This window comes from Trachurus japonicus, chromosome 13 (assembly GCF_045865225.1).
Source record: "Trachurus japonicus isolate A0001 chromosome 13, Traja_1.0".
Lineage (NCBI taxonomy): Eukaryota > Metazoa > Chordata > Actinopteri > Carangiformes > Carangidae > Trachurus > Trachurus japonicus.
Genome location: NC_140919.1, coordinates 41,047,561 through 41,062,224, shown reverse-complemented (window position 1 = coordinate 41,062,224; position 14,664 = coordinate 41,047,561). Strand labels below are relative to the sequence as shown.

The window sequence follows — 14,664 nt, the reverse complement described above, 5'->3', positions numbered from 1 at the left end:
TGGCCGTTGACAGCGTCTAAAACCTCCACTGTGAAGCTACTGTGAGCGTGACCTAACGTGTTCACACAGATACTACTGGGACAGTCTGACCCGGGTTAAGACGGTTCCCGGGCCCTGACCCGGGTAAAGGAGCTGGTCTGGTCTGGTCTGGTCTGGTCTGGTCTGGTCTGGTCTGGTCTGAGTCTCTGAGCTCACACACCGACATTGAAGTGCACGAGCGCAGACAGACCGACAGGCTGCTGCGGCTCGTGCTGCTGGTTGTTGTTGTTAGCTTGTTAGCTTCTGGGCTAACTCACTAACTAACTAACTAACTAACCAACTAACTAACTGAACTCCAACCTGAACGGACGGGATGGATCTGTTTGACGACCTGCCGGAGCCCACACACACCTGCGGTGAGTTGTTGTAATGATGACAGAGCAGCAGCAGAATCAAACAGCTGGTGAATCACCTGCTGCGATGCTAAGGAAGACAGAGGTGTTTGAATGGGCTAACACACAGACTCCCATTAACACTATGAAGATATGCATGGGGATATAACGTTAAGCTTAATGATTCAGTTATTTATTATTTAATTGGATATAAAAAGGACAGCAGCGGTTGCATGACTTCTCTCAGTGAATATGTAATAGGCAAGGCAAGGCAATTTTATTTGTATATCCCGTTTTTACAAACAGTTTGTCTCAAAGGGCTTTACATGGCATCGTAATAACATCCTCTGTCCTTAGACCCTCACATCCACTGAGGAAAAACTCCATGGAAAACCCTTTAGCCGTGTAATTATGAGAGTTATCACCACTGAAGGTTTAGTGGTCTAGGTCTGATGATGAACCTGTGTCTGTGACATCTGCTCTGTCTGTTTCTCCATGCAACATTAAAACATGTGACTGCTGTTAAAGTTGTGATTTAATAGGGTTTTTTGTTTTTGTTTTTTGAGGAATGGGGCTGTGAAAAATAATCAAAACTCTAAGTCTAAAGTCTAAGTTTGAAGTCAAAAGTTTTTGTTTTTATTTTGATGCTGTAGCTGTCAGGTGTAATCGTGAGGAGTTGTCGTCACAGCTCAGAGCCCCGCCCCCCTTCTCCGCCATGATGGAAGGATTCCGGTGGCAAAAGCCTTACTAGTCTATGGGCAAAACAAAATCGTCTACTCCGTAATTTACTGTTTTACAATGCCTGGAAATCACTGCTGTGTTAAAAACTGCTCCAGTGATTTACTTTCTCCTTATTCTTTCTTGTAATTTGTTGATCTGTTGGCGCAAAAAAGAGCTAGAATTTAGTCCGTCTCTGTGCTGTTCTGATGACGTTGCCCCTGGCAACCGATAGCGTCTCCTTCCATCATGGCCGACCGGACTGTAAAAAGCTCAAACCCCGCCCAGATTAGACCAAATCGGCACGTGACTCCTCACTCTCAATAGCTTCATGACATTTCAGCAGCAGCATCAGTATTTCACTGCAGTAAGTCAGACACCCACACGACACGAGCCCCCTGTCCTGAGGAAGCGGGGCCTGCAGCCTGCTAGTCTGCTGCATTATGTGTAGGATTTTACATTTCCAATATCATCATGGCCAGACCAGAGGAGCTGGGGGGCCTCTGCTGGGGCCTGACTGGCAGGGAAACTCACTGCTGAGTAGGGATGTCACGATTACAGATTTTCTTGGTACGATTATTGTCAGAGAATTTATCACGGTATTACGGTTATCACGATTATTATGCATCAATACATTTCAAAACACCATGAATGTGTAAAATCAAATACAGTCAAAATATAATTACATCTAATCTCTGAATATAGGACCAGTTATTAATCCAGCAGGGGAAGTGTTTGAAATATTTAAGTCATTAATTTTCATCTATACCAAAAGTTTATTTTAATCATTTTTTTACAATACAAATGACACGCAAACATTTAAATTCCTACCAATTCAGCGTTACTTTAGATAAATGGACCAGTATCTGTGCATTTACCTTTACTTTGGCGCACAACTACCGATAAAGTTTCAACATAATCTTTTTCAGAAAGTGACGGTATTTAGAAATCTTTACGATCAATTAATTGTGGCGTTTAATACCGCGATTAATTGTGAAAACAAGTAATTGTGACATCCCTACTGCTGAGTGTGTAGTGACCTTCACGCCCATCATCTGCCATCACAGAGGAGGTGATGATGATGATGATGATGATGATGATGATGATGATGATGGCAGGTTGGGTCGGGGACTGGGTGTCTAGATCCATGTCATTGTAGACTAGCTTCACCTACATGTTACTACACCAAGAGCTTTAAAGGGATAGTTCAACATTTTGGCAAATTGGCCCATTGGCATAATCCCTATAGTCATAGCAGTATATACGCTAATTACCTTTAATTGTCGGTCACCACGCTATGAGATAATAACGGGAGTTGTTTTCAAGGAAAATTCAGAGACTGCTTGCCGGAAAACTGCCCCCGACAGAAACGCATAACAGCTGTTTTGCATGAATTTCCATCTAAAACAACTCTGTGTGGTAACGTTGTGTTATTATCTCATAGCGTGGTGAATGTGCAGGTCACAACTTGTCCACCAGAGCGTTGTGGAGTTGTTGGATTGTGTATTTGATGAGTTTGATGAGGGAAACCAAGAAATCCCATAATGAGCCTCCGTAGCGTAGCTCTGAGCAGCTCACAGCTCTGCTCCGCCGTTCTAAATATAGCTTGCACCGACAATTAAAGGTAACGAACCTAACTGCTATGACTATAGGGATTATGGCAATGGGCCAGTTTGCCAAAATGTTGAACTGTCCCTTTAAGAGGAGAAATTAGCCCATTTTGTACATAGAATAGAATAGAATAGTTGTCTTGTACACAAATTGAACAAAACAAAACAAAACAATGCACTTAAAACTACTTAAAAACAAGAACTACGCCTGAACTTTGTGTCGGTTTGGTTTCCCTCAGGTCCGGTCTTATCTCCGCCGGTCACAGCTCAGCCACAGAGCGCCAAAGAAGAAGAGAAGGAGGAGAAAAGTGTAAAGCGAAAACGAGAAGATGTCGAGTCTTGCCCTGAGAAAAGAGAGGAGGAGGAGGAGGAGGAGGAGGAGGAGGAGCAGGAGGAGGAGGAGCGGAGGGAGATCAAGAAAGTTTGTAAAGAAGGTTTTCAGCTGTTCCAGCACAATGTTTGTTTGCTTCTCTTCCTCTAATTACAGCCTCAGACCCCGAGTGGAGCGAAATATGACAAGTAGAGATGATGAGTGTTGGTGTAAAGAGTTACAGCAGAACTTACTTTGTGTGTGTGTGTGTGTGTGTGTTGTTGTGTTGTGTTGTTGTGTTGCTTCAGGCCTGCCTGTGTTGAAAGGCTTCGTGGCGGCGAGGCGCGGTGAGCGGGAGGAGATGCAGGACGCTCACGTTCTGCTAGCGGACATGAGCAGCTGTCTGTCGTCGGCTCTACCGGGACAAGTGTAAGACCTGCACACCTTCACACTGCAGCGCATCATCTAGTCCAACCCAGTTCCCTGTGTCATCATGGGATCAATACGTTTTCCTGAAATTAGGGGGCGACCCGATGGTTCGATTCGGGGAGGTCTGATCCAGGCATCCTAGCATTTTGGTGGCCCCCTAAACAAGATTTTTGTTTGTGGCCCAAATCACTGGTTAAAACTGAATACAGACGTGTTTATCCCTCTGAGGTTTGAGGCCATTTTCTCGACTTTTACATATTTTCTTAAATGTATCTTTTTAAGATACTTGCAGATGTAACAATACTCAAGTGTTTTCTGTCTAAATATTAGAACCTCCGCTGTAAGCACACTGAGGCCAGTTTGTCCTAGAACACTGTCAGGGTTTATACAGGAATCTTGAAGTTAATTTTAATACCTTTTTAAGACTTTTTCAAGACCTTCTCAATATTTTTCAACACCTCACCGCCACTTCAAGCTGTAACTTTTACATCAGTGACACTTTTAACTTAACAGTTTTAGTTTGTGATAAAGACATTAGACCACTATGATGCTACAGAATTCACAATAGGCTGAGATAATAAATCAAAGGCAAAGTTTATCAAAAAAAAAAAAAAACATTGCTCCACTCTCAAAAAACAAAAACAACAATTTTCTTTTCTTTTTCATGTACCGGTTCATCTTTGTTTTTTTAAAAATGAATAAATTCACACACTTTTACAATGTTTTTTAGGACTCAAACTCTTGGACAGCTAATTCAGAAAAAATACCGTCAAAATGTAAGACTTTATAAAGTCATGGAAAGACTTTTTAATACTTTTTAAGGGTCTTAATTTTCCCCAAATTGATTTATCACCTTTTAATACTTTTCAAGACCCCGCGGATACCCTGACTGTATAAAGAAATAATTTAGGCCAAATGCTGGAAATTTGAGGTCTGCTTTTTGAAAAATTTCCAGTCCCTTGTGAAAACACAGTCATGAGACTGAACTGTTTTGGTGCTTGAAATAGGATATGAATACAGTAATAGAGAAGTGTAGAAAACAAGTCTAAAATGACATTTTGTCAGATTGCTTTTTGAGCACAAATGTTGTCATTCTGCCGTTCTATTTTCACCAAATGTCTCAAATGTGAGATAAAAGAAGCTGAATATTGACTTCACATTACATATAAAGCTCATAGCTGCACGTGCAGACCTCAGGATGTTTAAATGACTTGATGAACCCCGGTACCTTTCTGATCATGTGGCCCCCCACCTAACGGCTGTGGCCCTAAACAACCACATAGAGTGTTTATGCCAGGGGCCGGCCCTGGTCTGGTCCAACTATCAACCTTGTCGTTGAATCGTCGCAAAATGTGGTTCTGAAAAAAAGATCATACCATTCTGAATATCTTCTAATATAGGCTGGCTTATTTTAATACAAACATCACAGTGGGTCTCTCTCTCTCTCACACTTGATGTTGTTTCCCTTCAATGGAGGGAAAAATAAATTCGGGCCTAAAGTTTAAAGGGATAGTTCACCCAAAATCGAAATTTCACTCATTATCTCCTCCCCCTCATGTGGACTAAGGGCTGGGAGAAGTTTCAGAGTCCTCCGTGGCTTCTCTGAGTTACAGGGGGTCTCGGCGTAGCAGTGCATGTCCATATGACGGTTGCAAATGGATACCAACTGTCTTCGTAACAAAAAGACACACCAAAAAACATCCAGATACCTCCATGCTGCTCGTATGAAATGTCCGTCTTGTATTGAAGCCCCGAAATGCGAAATTGTCACGTATCCCTCCGCCCAGGGTTAGCGCCCGCCGATCAGCAGTTGGTTAGCTCCAAATAAAAACTGTGTTTTTCCTGCACTTTGAGGGGCTGGAAAAAATGATATTATAGCGAACAATGGAACTGTGTTTTTTTTTTTTCAGGTAAAACCTCTTTTAGGCCGTGAAAATAGGCCGTTTCTTTGGGTCTGTTCACAACACTTTATGTTGTAAATCTCTGGGCAGGGCTATTATGGGCTGGCGTTGCTAACGGGAGGAGTGCAGAGAGTCTTCTACTGCAATTAAAGTACTTAGGGGCTATTTTTAGATTATACAACCCCACTTTTTAAAAAAAAATGCTACTATCCCTTTAATGTTGGAGCTGCAGTGCTGCCAGGAGCTCCAAAGACACACACTGTGATTGGTTGTGTGGAAATGCACTGGTCAAAACAATATAATATGAACAAGGCTGTGTTAGTGGGACCGACCAGCTGCCTGAGTTGATGTCTGATTCGTCCCTCTGCCTCCCTCCTGCAGGTCTCGTGTTTCGTACTTCGCCGTGTTCGACGGTCACGGTGGAGCCCGAGCCTCTCGCTACGCCGCCGAGCACCTCCATCACAATCTGGCCAAGAAATTCCCCAGCGGTGAGTTCACAGGTTCACAGCTTTACAGAGACGGTCGGTGGTTGAGGTTGTTTGCAGATATTACTTTTATTCAGCCGGTTCTTCTTTGGGTTGGGAGGAGGGGGATCGGTTTCCTGTTTGACGCTGTTGTCTTGAAGACAGAGGGAAACTCCATCTCCAGATTGGTTTATTTGTGTATAGCTCTCAAAAAGAAAACATCCTCCCACCTTTTTAAAAAAACATATTTGCATACAACTATCAATTTTATACTTATTTCACACTTTTATTCCCCCTTATTATACCCCCTCATTCCCGTACTTCTCAGTCTCAGGTTGGTGTATTCTACAGAGGCTCCAGAATGTGGAATTGATTGCCTATACATTTGTTCGATAGAGAGCACTGAAGTCACTCCTTCTAACCAACCAACATTTTCCATAATGGACTACCTACTGTATATAAATTGGGACTACTCAATAGTCATACCAATATTCAACTATCTTATACATGAACCTTAACTCCAAACTATGTCACCAGTATGCTCTTAGTTAATGTCTGTGCTGAACTATAGATAGGGCTTTAATACGTGTGAGTGAATGTTTCTCACAATGAGTAATTATTGGGTTCCTGAAGTGCATTGTCATTGGTGCTTTGTGAAATTGTTTTTTATTATTATGTGTAAAACATTTTTGTGGCTCACAAATGTCCTAGAATATGTAATCTGGTGAATGCTTCTTCTTCTTCTCCTTCACACTCTTTTGGAACTTATATGTTGTATCTTAAATCAGTAATGTGTAAAATGTCTGGTTTCTTTAAGGAGATTCTGAGAATGTGGACAAACTGATTAGGAAATGTCTCCTAGACACGTTCAAACAGACGGACGAGGACTTCCTGAAGAAAGCCTCCAGCCAGTAAGAAATCAAAACTGTATAGTTGGAATACCAGGCTGAGAGAGCCACACTGATATGGACTTGTATCTGTAAGTCTCTTTCTTTGGGAGAAGTATGAGTTTTATATCATCATGTCTGACTATCGTTATGTTGAGAATGCCTCCATATACACTGCCTTGTTAGTTAGTTAGTTAGTTAGTTAGTTAGTTTGTCTTTATTGTCTCCCTTGGGAGAAATTGATCGTGGACAGACCAGAGACTCAAGGCGCCATGAACACATACACAAAACAAACACATCATCATATCCCCCAGCTCCTTGCGCGTCCCCCCACAATGTCCTGAAATCACCTATACATATAAAAATAAAAAGACAATGATAATAATAATACCATGATGGCCATCTGACCCCTTGCTACAGCAACATTATTGCACATTCCTCTTTACATTCAGCAGCATGTTCCTGGAAACAGATGTTATAATCTGAAAGGTGTTCAGAAAAGAAAATAGAATTTGATCCCACTATGAGTCTTAGTGTAATCACTCATCTATCAGACGATGTAGCCCAAACTTTGTGTATCATTCTATTTTCCAGTAAACCCGGGATGAAAGTGGGATTGTTTTTTTTCACATTGGATAATGCAGGCGCGCAAATTATGCGTCACGTTGCTCACGATTCATCAGCCACTGATATCAGGATCAAACGTCTGAGAAAAACCAGGAAGCTTTGACAGATCCCTGTGGTCCATCACTTAGCCCCCGCTAGCTAAGTTAGCAAGCTTTAACGTAGCTAGCCTACTAGCTAACAGTTAGCTACGTTAGCTAAACACACTTGAACACACACACACACACACACACCAAGCTGGACAACATCCAATCAGATTTTTCAAAACACTGTTGTGTACCAAACATTGAATATCCCGCCCACTCGATAACGCCCAGTAGAGTTAGTTTTCCTTGGCGGGACAAACAGGACAAACGGCCATTTTTGAACACCTTTAACCCTCCTGTTGTCCTCCTGGGTCAAGGAAGGAAGGAAGGAAGAAAAGAAAGAAGGAAGAAAGGACGATGGGAAAGAAGGAAGGAAGGAAAGAGAGAGGGTAGGAAGGAAGCAAAGAAAGAAGGAAGGAAGGATGAAGGGAAAGAAGGAAGGAAGGACAAAGGGAAAGATGGAAGAAAAGAGGAAGGGAAGGAAGAAGGAAAGAAGGACGAAGGGAAAGAAGTAAGAAAAGAAAGAGGGAAGGAAGTAAGAAAAGAAAGAAGGAAGGAAGGACGAAGGAAGGGAAGGAAAGAAAGAAGGACAAAGGGAAAGATGGGAGGAAAGAGGAAGGGAGGACGAAGGGAAAGATGGGAGGAAAGAGGAAGGGGGAAAGGAAGGAAAGATAGAAGGAGGGAGGGAACAGACTGGGTCAAAAAGGAAGGAAGAAGTAAGGACGAAGGGAAAGAAGGGAAGGGGAAGAGGATGGAAAGAAAGATGGAAGGAGGAAACAGATCAGGTCAATTGGATCAAAGGAGGAAGGAAGAAAAAATGAGGACAAAGGGAAGGAAAGAAGGGAAGGAAAAAGGATTGTGGAAAGAAGGAAGGATGGAGGAAGGCAACAGATTGGGTCAATTTGACCCAGAAGGACGACAGGATTAAGGCAGTGGGCTCTATTGGACCTGTTGTGTGTGTGTGTGTGTGTGCAGTGAAGTCAGCTTCATCTGTTGTGAACAGGAAACCGGCGTGGAAGGACGGCTCCACGGCAACCTGTCTGCTGGTGGTGGACGACACGGTGTACGTGGCCAATCTGGGAGACAGCAGGGTGAGCTGGGCTACTTTGTCTGACTGATGGGGTTGAATGATGCGTTGGATTTGGAGCTTCCTCAGTGGTCTTTGTAGAGGATTTGGCACAAATATTTTATATGAGACGGCCTTTCAGTCTGCAGTATTGACAAGATAGACCAGTGTTTTTCAACCTTGGGGTCGGGAGCCCATGTGGGGTCGCCTGGAATTCAAATGGGGTCACGAGCCAGAAAAGGTTGGGAACCTCTGAGATAGACAGACAGGAGATCATATGACCAGCAGCTCATTAGTAGTAGTAGTAGTAGTAGTAGTAGAAACGATTTTTAAATAGATTTTTTTTTTCAAGAATCGATTTTTTTTTTTTTTTTAATTTTTTTTTTTTAAATATTGTGCAATGTGCATTTGTTAGCCTTTTTTACATACAGAGAGTACAGGTTTTGAAAAGGGTTTAAGTTCACTTAATAATGGATTATGTTAATTTATAGGCTCCTACAGTATTTGTGTGCAGATAAATGTTAAAAATGCTAAAGACTAAAAATCGAGAGAATCTGCAATATCGTAGAATCGCAATTTAAATCGAATCGCCATCCAAAAAATCGTAGAAGAATCGAATCAGGAGAAAAGCGTATCGTCCCAGCCCTAAGTAGTAGTAATAATAGTAGTAATTCAGTGCATCCATCATGAGCCTCCTCCATTGGCTGAGGTGTTGTACCATAAGCAGGGCCGGTCGCTGGCATAAACCCTCTATGTGGTTGTTTAGGGCCACAGCCGTTAGGTGGGGGGGGGGGCCACATGATCAGAAAGGTACCGGGGTTCATCAAGTCATTTAAACATCCTGAGGTCTGCACGTGCAGCTATGAGCTTTATATGTAATGTGAAGTCAATATTCAGCTTCTTTTATCTCACATTTCAGACATTTGGTGAAAATAGAACGGCAGAATGACAACATTTGTGCTCAAAAAGCAATCTGACAAAATGTCATTTTAGACTTGTTTTCTACACTTATCTATTACTGTATTCATATCCTATTTCAAGCACCAAAACAGTTCATTCTCATGACTGAAGGAGTGTTTTCACAAGGGATTTGACATTTTTTAAAAAGCAGACCTCAGATTTCCAGCATTTGTCCTAAATTATTTCTTTCTACAGTGTTCTAGGACAAACTGGCCTCAGTGTGCTTACAGCGGAGGTTCTAATATTTAGACATAAAACACTTGAGTATTGTTACATCTGCAAGTATCTTAAAAAGATCAATTTAAGAAAATATGTAAAAGTCGAGAAAATGGCCTCAAACCTCAGAGGGATAAACACGTCTGTATTCAGTTTTAACCAGTGATTTGGTCCACAAACAAAAATCTTGTTAAGGGGGCCACCAAAATGCTAGGGCCGGCCCTGACCATCAGATGGCAGTGGAGACAGAGGATGTGGTGACGGTCTGAACCACATCAGGCTGCGGTGGTCACGTGTCTCTGTGCTCCTCTCCAGGCGGTGCTGTGCCGGATGGAGGCGGCGGCGGCAGACGGACAGAGGAGGTCGGTGACTCTCGCTCTGAGCAAAGAACACAACCCCACCATGTACGAGGAGAGGATGAGGGTCCAGAGAGCAGGAGGGACGGTCAGGTTGGTACACCACCACACACACCCACACAACACTGCAGCAACCCAGATGTAGCAGCTGTAAATATTAGGGATGTCACGATTACTTGTTTTCACAATTAATCGTGGTATTAAACGCCACAATTAATTGTTCGTAAAGATTCCTAAATACCGTTACTTTCACAAAAATTTGATGTTGGAACCTTATTTGCAGATGTGGCGCAAAAATAAAGGTAAATGCTCAGATACTGGTCCATTTATCTAACGTAACATTGAATTAGTAGGAATTTAAATGTTAGCGTGTCATTTGTAGTTCAAAAAAAAGAGCAAAACAAAAAAGGATTAAAATAAACGCAAACATTTGGTATAGATAAGAATTTATGACCTGAATATTTCAAATGTTTCCCCTGGGGATTAATAATTGGTCATACATTAATAGATACTTGAAATATTTTGTGTAAACAATGAGTAATGTAATTATATTTTGACTATTGATTTTACACATTCATAGTGTTGTGAAATTAATTTGTGCATAATAATCGTGATAACCTAAACACCGTGATTATTTCTCTGACAATAATCGTACCAAGAAAATGTATAATCGTGACATCCCTAGTAAATATTATTCCTGTTCAGTGTACATATTATCAATTCCTTTTGGACTATTTGCACCATTTTGAATAATAAAGTATCTCTTATCTTATCTCTTAAAACTTGACTTATCCTGGATCATCTGTGTGCTGCAGGGACGGCAGGGTTCTGGGTGTCCTGGAGGTGTCCCGGTCTTTTGGAGACGGTCAGTACAAGCGCTGTGGAGTGATCTCCACCCCGGACCTGAGGAGGTGTCAGCTCACAGCCAATGACAGGCAAGAACAGGACCACGGGCGGCGTGGCTCGATGAGACCCAGTGAAACCGCGTGGTGACTTCCAGCTGACGTGTGCTCTCTCTTTCTTTCTCTGCACAGGTTCATCATTCTGGCCTGTGACGGTCTGTTCAAAGTGTTTTCTGCAGACGAAGCTGTTAAATTCGTCCTAAACATCCTGCAGGTGTGTCTCTCTCTCGCTTTCTACCACCTTAGATTTGGCTTTATCACAGCCGCCCGCTTGAATCTTGATTCAGCTGTGTTACTGTAGCATTGTGCTGTCAGGTCCACTTTTAGATGACGGGAGCTGTCTTATCCCTATCAACGGACTGATTGTTTTGTCACCATACCTGAGTGTAGCATTAGAAGAAAACATATATTAGATTAAGTCAAAAAAATGTGGTCAGTTAAAGGGATAGTTCAACATTTTGGCGAATTGGTCCATTGCCGTAATCCCTATGGTCATAGCAGTAGGTTCGTTACCTTTAATTGTTGGTCCAAGCTATTTTTAGAACGGTGGAGCAGAGCCGTGAGCTGCTCAGAGCTACGTTACGGAGGCTCATGGGATTTCTTGGTTTCCCTCATCAAACTCATCAAATACAAAATCCATATAATCTCATAGCGTGGTGAATGTGCAGCTCACAACTTGTCCACGAAAGCGTTTTGGAGTTGTTGGATTGTGTATTTGATGAGTTTGATGAGGGAAACCAAGAAATCCCATTAGCCTCCGTAGCGTAGCTCTGAGCAGCTCACGGCTCTGCTCCGCCGTTCTAAAAATAGCTTGCACCGACAATTAAAGGTAACAAACCTACTGCTATGACTATAGCAATTATGGCAATAAGCCAATTTGCCAAAATGTTGAACTATCCCTTTAATGTAAAGGTAGGGTTGAAGGTCTTATTCTGGAGCATTTTTTTACTAAATTGCTTGAAACAACCAGGTAATTAACCTGTAAAACCACCATCCAATCATCTTGAACGCCACCTTCAAGATGATTGGATCATGATGTGTCAATCTAGATGCCGTCTGGTAGGTGGTGATGTAGCTCTAAGCTGGATGTTGGGTGTTTTCTTTCAAAGCGCTGCTGCGCAGTGACACGCGACAGTATCAGGGAAAGCTCACATTGAGATTACATTGGGTCGAGTCACACCTGAATATTTGCTTATTTATCGTAAGTCGAATCGTCATCGCGATATTGCACAGTGTGATCGCACATTTTGCTGATATGGTGCAGGCCTACCATACACACTCATTAGTGTTTGTTAGTTACAGGGGGTCTCGGCGTAGCAGTGCATGTCCATATGAAGGTTGCAAATGGATACCAACTGTCTTCGTAACAAAAAGACACACCAAAAAACATCCAAATACCTCCATAGTGCTCGTATGTAATGTCCCTCTTGTATTGAAGCCCCGGAATTCGAAATTGTCCCGAAAAAAATTAAATAAGTCTATATTTCAAGCTTGTTTTGTAGCGGAAGCTTCTCGAAGCTCCTCTTCCTGGTTCGTCAAATTTTACGAACCGGGAAGAGGAGCTTTGGCTACAAACAAGCTTGAAAAATAGACTTTTAAAAATTTTTTCGGGATAATTCGGGCTTCAATACAAGACGGACATTACATACGAGCAGCATGGAGGTATCTGGATGTTTTTTGGTGTGTCTTTTTGTTACAAAGACAGTTGGTATCCATTTGCAACCGTTATATGGACATGCACTGCTACGCCGAGACCCCCTGTAACTCAGAGAAGCCACGGAGGACTCTGAAACTTCTCCCAGCCCTTAGTCCACATGAGGGGGAGTAGCGGCTGTGGCTCAGGAGGTAGAGCGGGTTGTCCACTAACCGGAAGGTCGGTGGTTCGATTCCTTGGGCAAGACACTGAACCCACACTTGCCCCCCGATGTGTCCATTGGGTGTACGAATGTGTGTGAATGGTTTGATTTCTGCGCTGTATGAATGTGTGTGAAAGGGTGAATGTGACCAACAGTGTAAAGCGCTTTGAGTGGTCCAAGAGACTAGAAAAGCGCTATATAAGTGCAAGTCCATTTACCATTTAGATAATGAGTGAAATTTCAATTTTGGGTGAACTATCCCTTTAAGGGAATTGAAGTTCCATGAATGTAGAGAATGATTATGCCTTACATAGAAGTAAAAGAAACATTAGATTAGATTAGATAAATGACTGAAGGTGGAGTTGTGATTGTATGTTTGTGTTATTATTGTCATTGTGTACTTATATGTACAACCCCCCCCCCTCCCCCCCCATGCAGGAGGGGAGTGTGGAGCAGCGGCTGGCGGAGGAGGAGGAGCGGTTTGAAGCGGCCTGCCAGCAACTGGCCAGTGAGGCGGTGAGACGAGGCTGTGCCGACAACGTCACTGTGATCCTGGTTTCTATTGGCTCCTGAAAACGTGCACATCACTGTCACCATCATCATCATCATCATCATAACATATGCACACAGCTTTGGTTTTACTCCAAGATGCAGCTGAACGTCTCCTCTTTGTTTTGTCTATGTTCCAATAAAAAGCTTTTTATTTACAGTTCCCTGTGTAAATGGTTTAATGACCCGAGTCTCTGTTTGTCTTCCTTCTAAGCATCACACAGCTCTTTAGTGTAGTTCAGCTTCAAATAACACCAGGAACACTGCCATGACAGTATAGACTTTTGCTGCGTTCAAGACAACTCGGAAAAATGAATTGAACGGCGTTGAACTCGGAAATTACAGGTCGGAAACTCGGGTATCATATCAGAGCTCCGACTTTCTGACTTGACGTCACAACAACATCAAAACATGGCGGCCCTCGTCTTAAACGGTTAGAATTTAGACATTTAAAGTTGTTTGTTGAGGTTTGAATGCATATTTTTGTGTATTATTGCAGTAGCCTGTATGAAATACGTTTATATTAAGCTGTGATTGTTGTACGGTGTGAAATTGCGGCCATTGTATGTGACGGAAATAAGGTTTAACTGTTATCAAGGCTATAACTCTTCCGAGTTCCTGCAGCGTGAACGCAATGATGTCAAAAGTCTCCGAGTTGGGAATTCCGACCTCCGAGTTGTTATGAACGCAGCATTTGTTACAAAAAAACTGTCAGCCTTCATGCTGCTCTAAATGACATGATGACGGCCCATGTCAGTCCACTGTGACATCATCATTGAATTATAAATCCACTGTGACTGTTGTCAGCCCTTTGATAAAAACGAATGATGTAGTCTGTCTGTCCACTGTGACCGAAGTGAATAATCTCATTCTTCTGTGATGTCACAAATGACTGTAGTCAGCCAATTCATAAAAAAAATAATGTAGTCAGTCCACTCTGACATCATAAGTAAATGTCATTGTGACATCACAAGTGACTGTAGTCAGCCCTTTGGTTAAAAAAAAAAAAAAAAAAAGACGTACTAGTCAGTCTATTGTGACATCACAAGTGATTTCAGTTAGCCCCTCGGGGAAAAAAAAGTAGATCATATATGCTGCGTTCATAACAACTCGGAGGTCGGAATTCCCAACTCGGAAATTTCCGACTTCCGACATCATTGTGTTCACGCTGCAGGAACTCGGAAGAGAAAAAACATGGATACCTGAAGGAAGTTTGGCGTATTGTGGCTCATAGCTGAATATGAAAAATCAATGCAGCAGTAAATGATGTTTATGTTGGAGGAGAGGAGACGCTGCAGATGAGTGCACATATAATGTTACAGCCTTGATAACAGTTAAACATTATTTCCGTCACATACGA

General features: G+C 42.3%; 1 protein-coding gene across 1 annotated transcript; it reads left to right on the top strand.

Annotated features, from left to right (window-relative positions):
* Positions 1–133: 133 nt before the first annotated feature.
* ilkap (integrin-linked kinase-associated serine/threonine phosphatase) lies at positions 134–13,464 on the top strand. The gene is made up of 10 exons (XM_085796576.1): positions 134–395; positions 2,938–3,132; positions 3,317–3,437; positions 5,720–5,826; positions 6,620–6,713; positions 8,403–8,490; positions 9,957–10,090; positions 10,813–10,932; positions 11,032–11,113; positions 13,194–13,464. Exons 1-10 carry the CDS (start codon positions 353–355, stop codon positions 13,326–13,328), a joined length of 1,119 nt encoding a protein of 372 aa, XP_085652702.1. The 5' UTR covers positions 134–352; the 3' UTR covers positions 13,329–13,464.
* Positions 13,465–14,664: the final 1,200 nt, after the last annotated feature.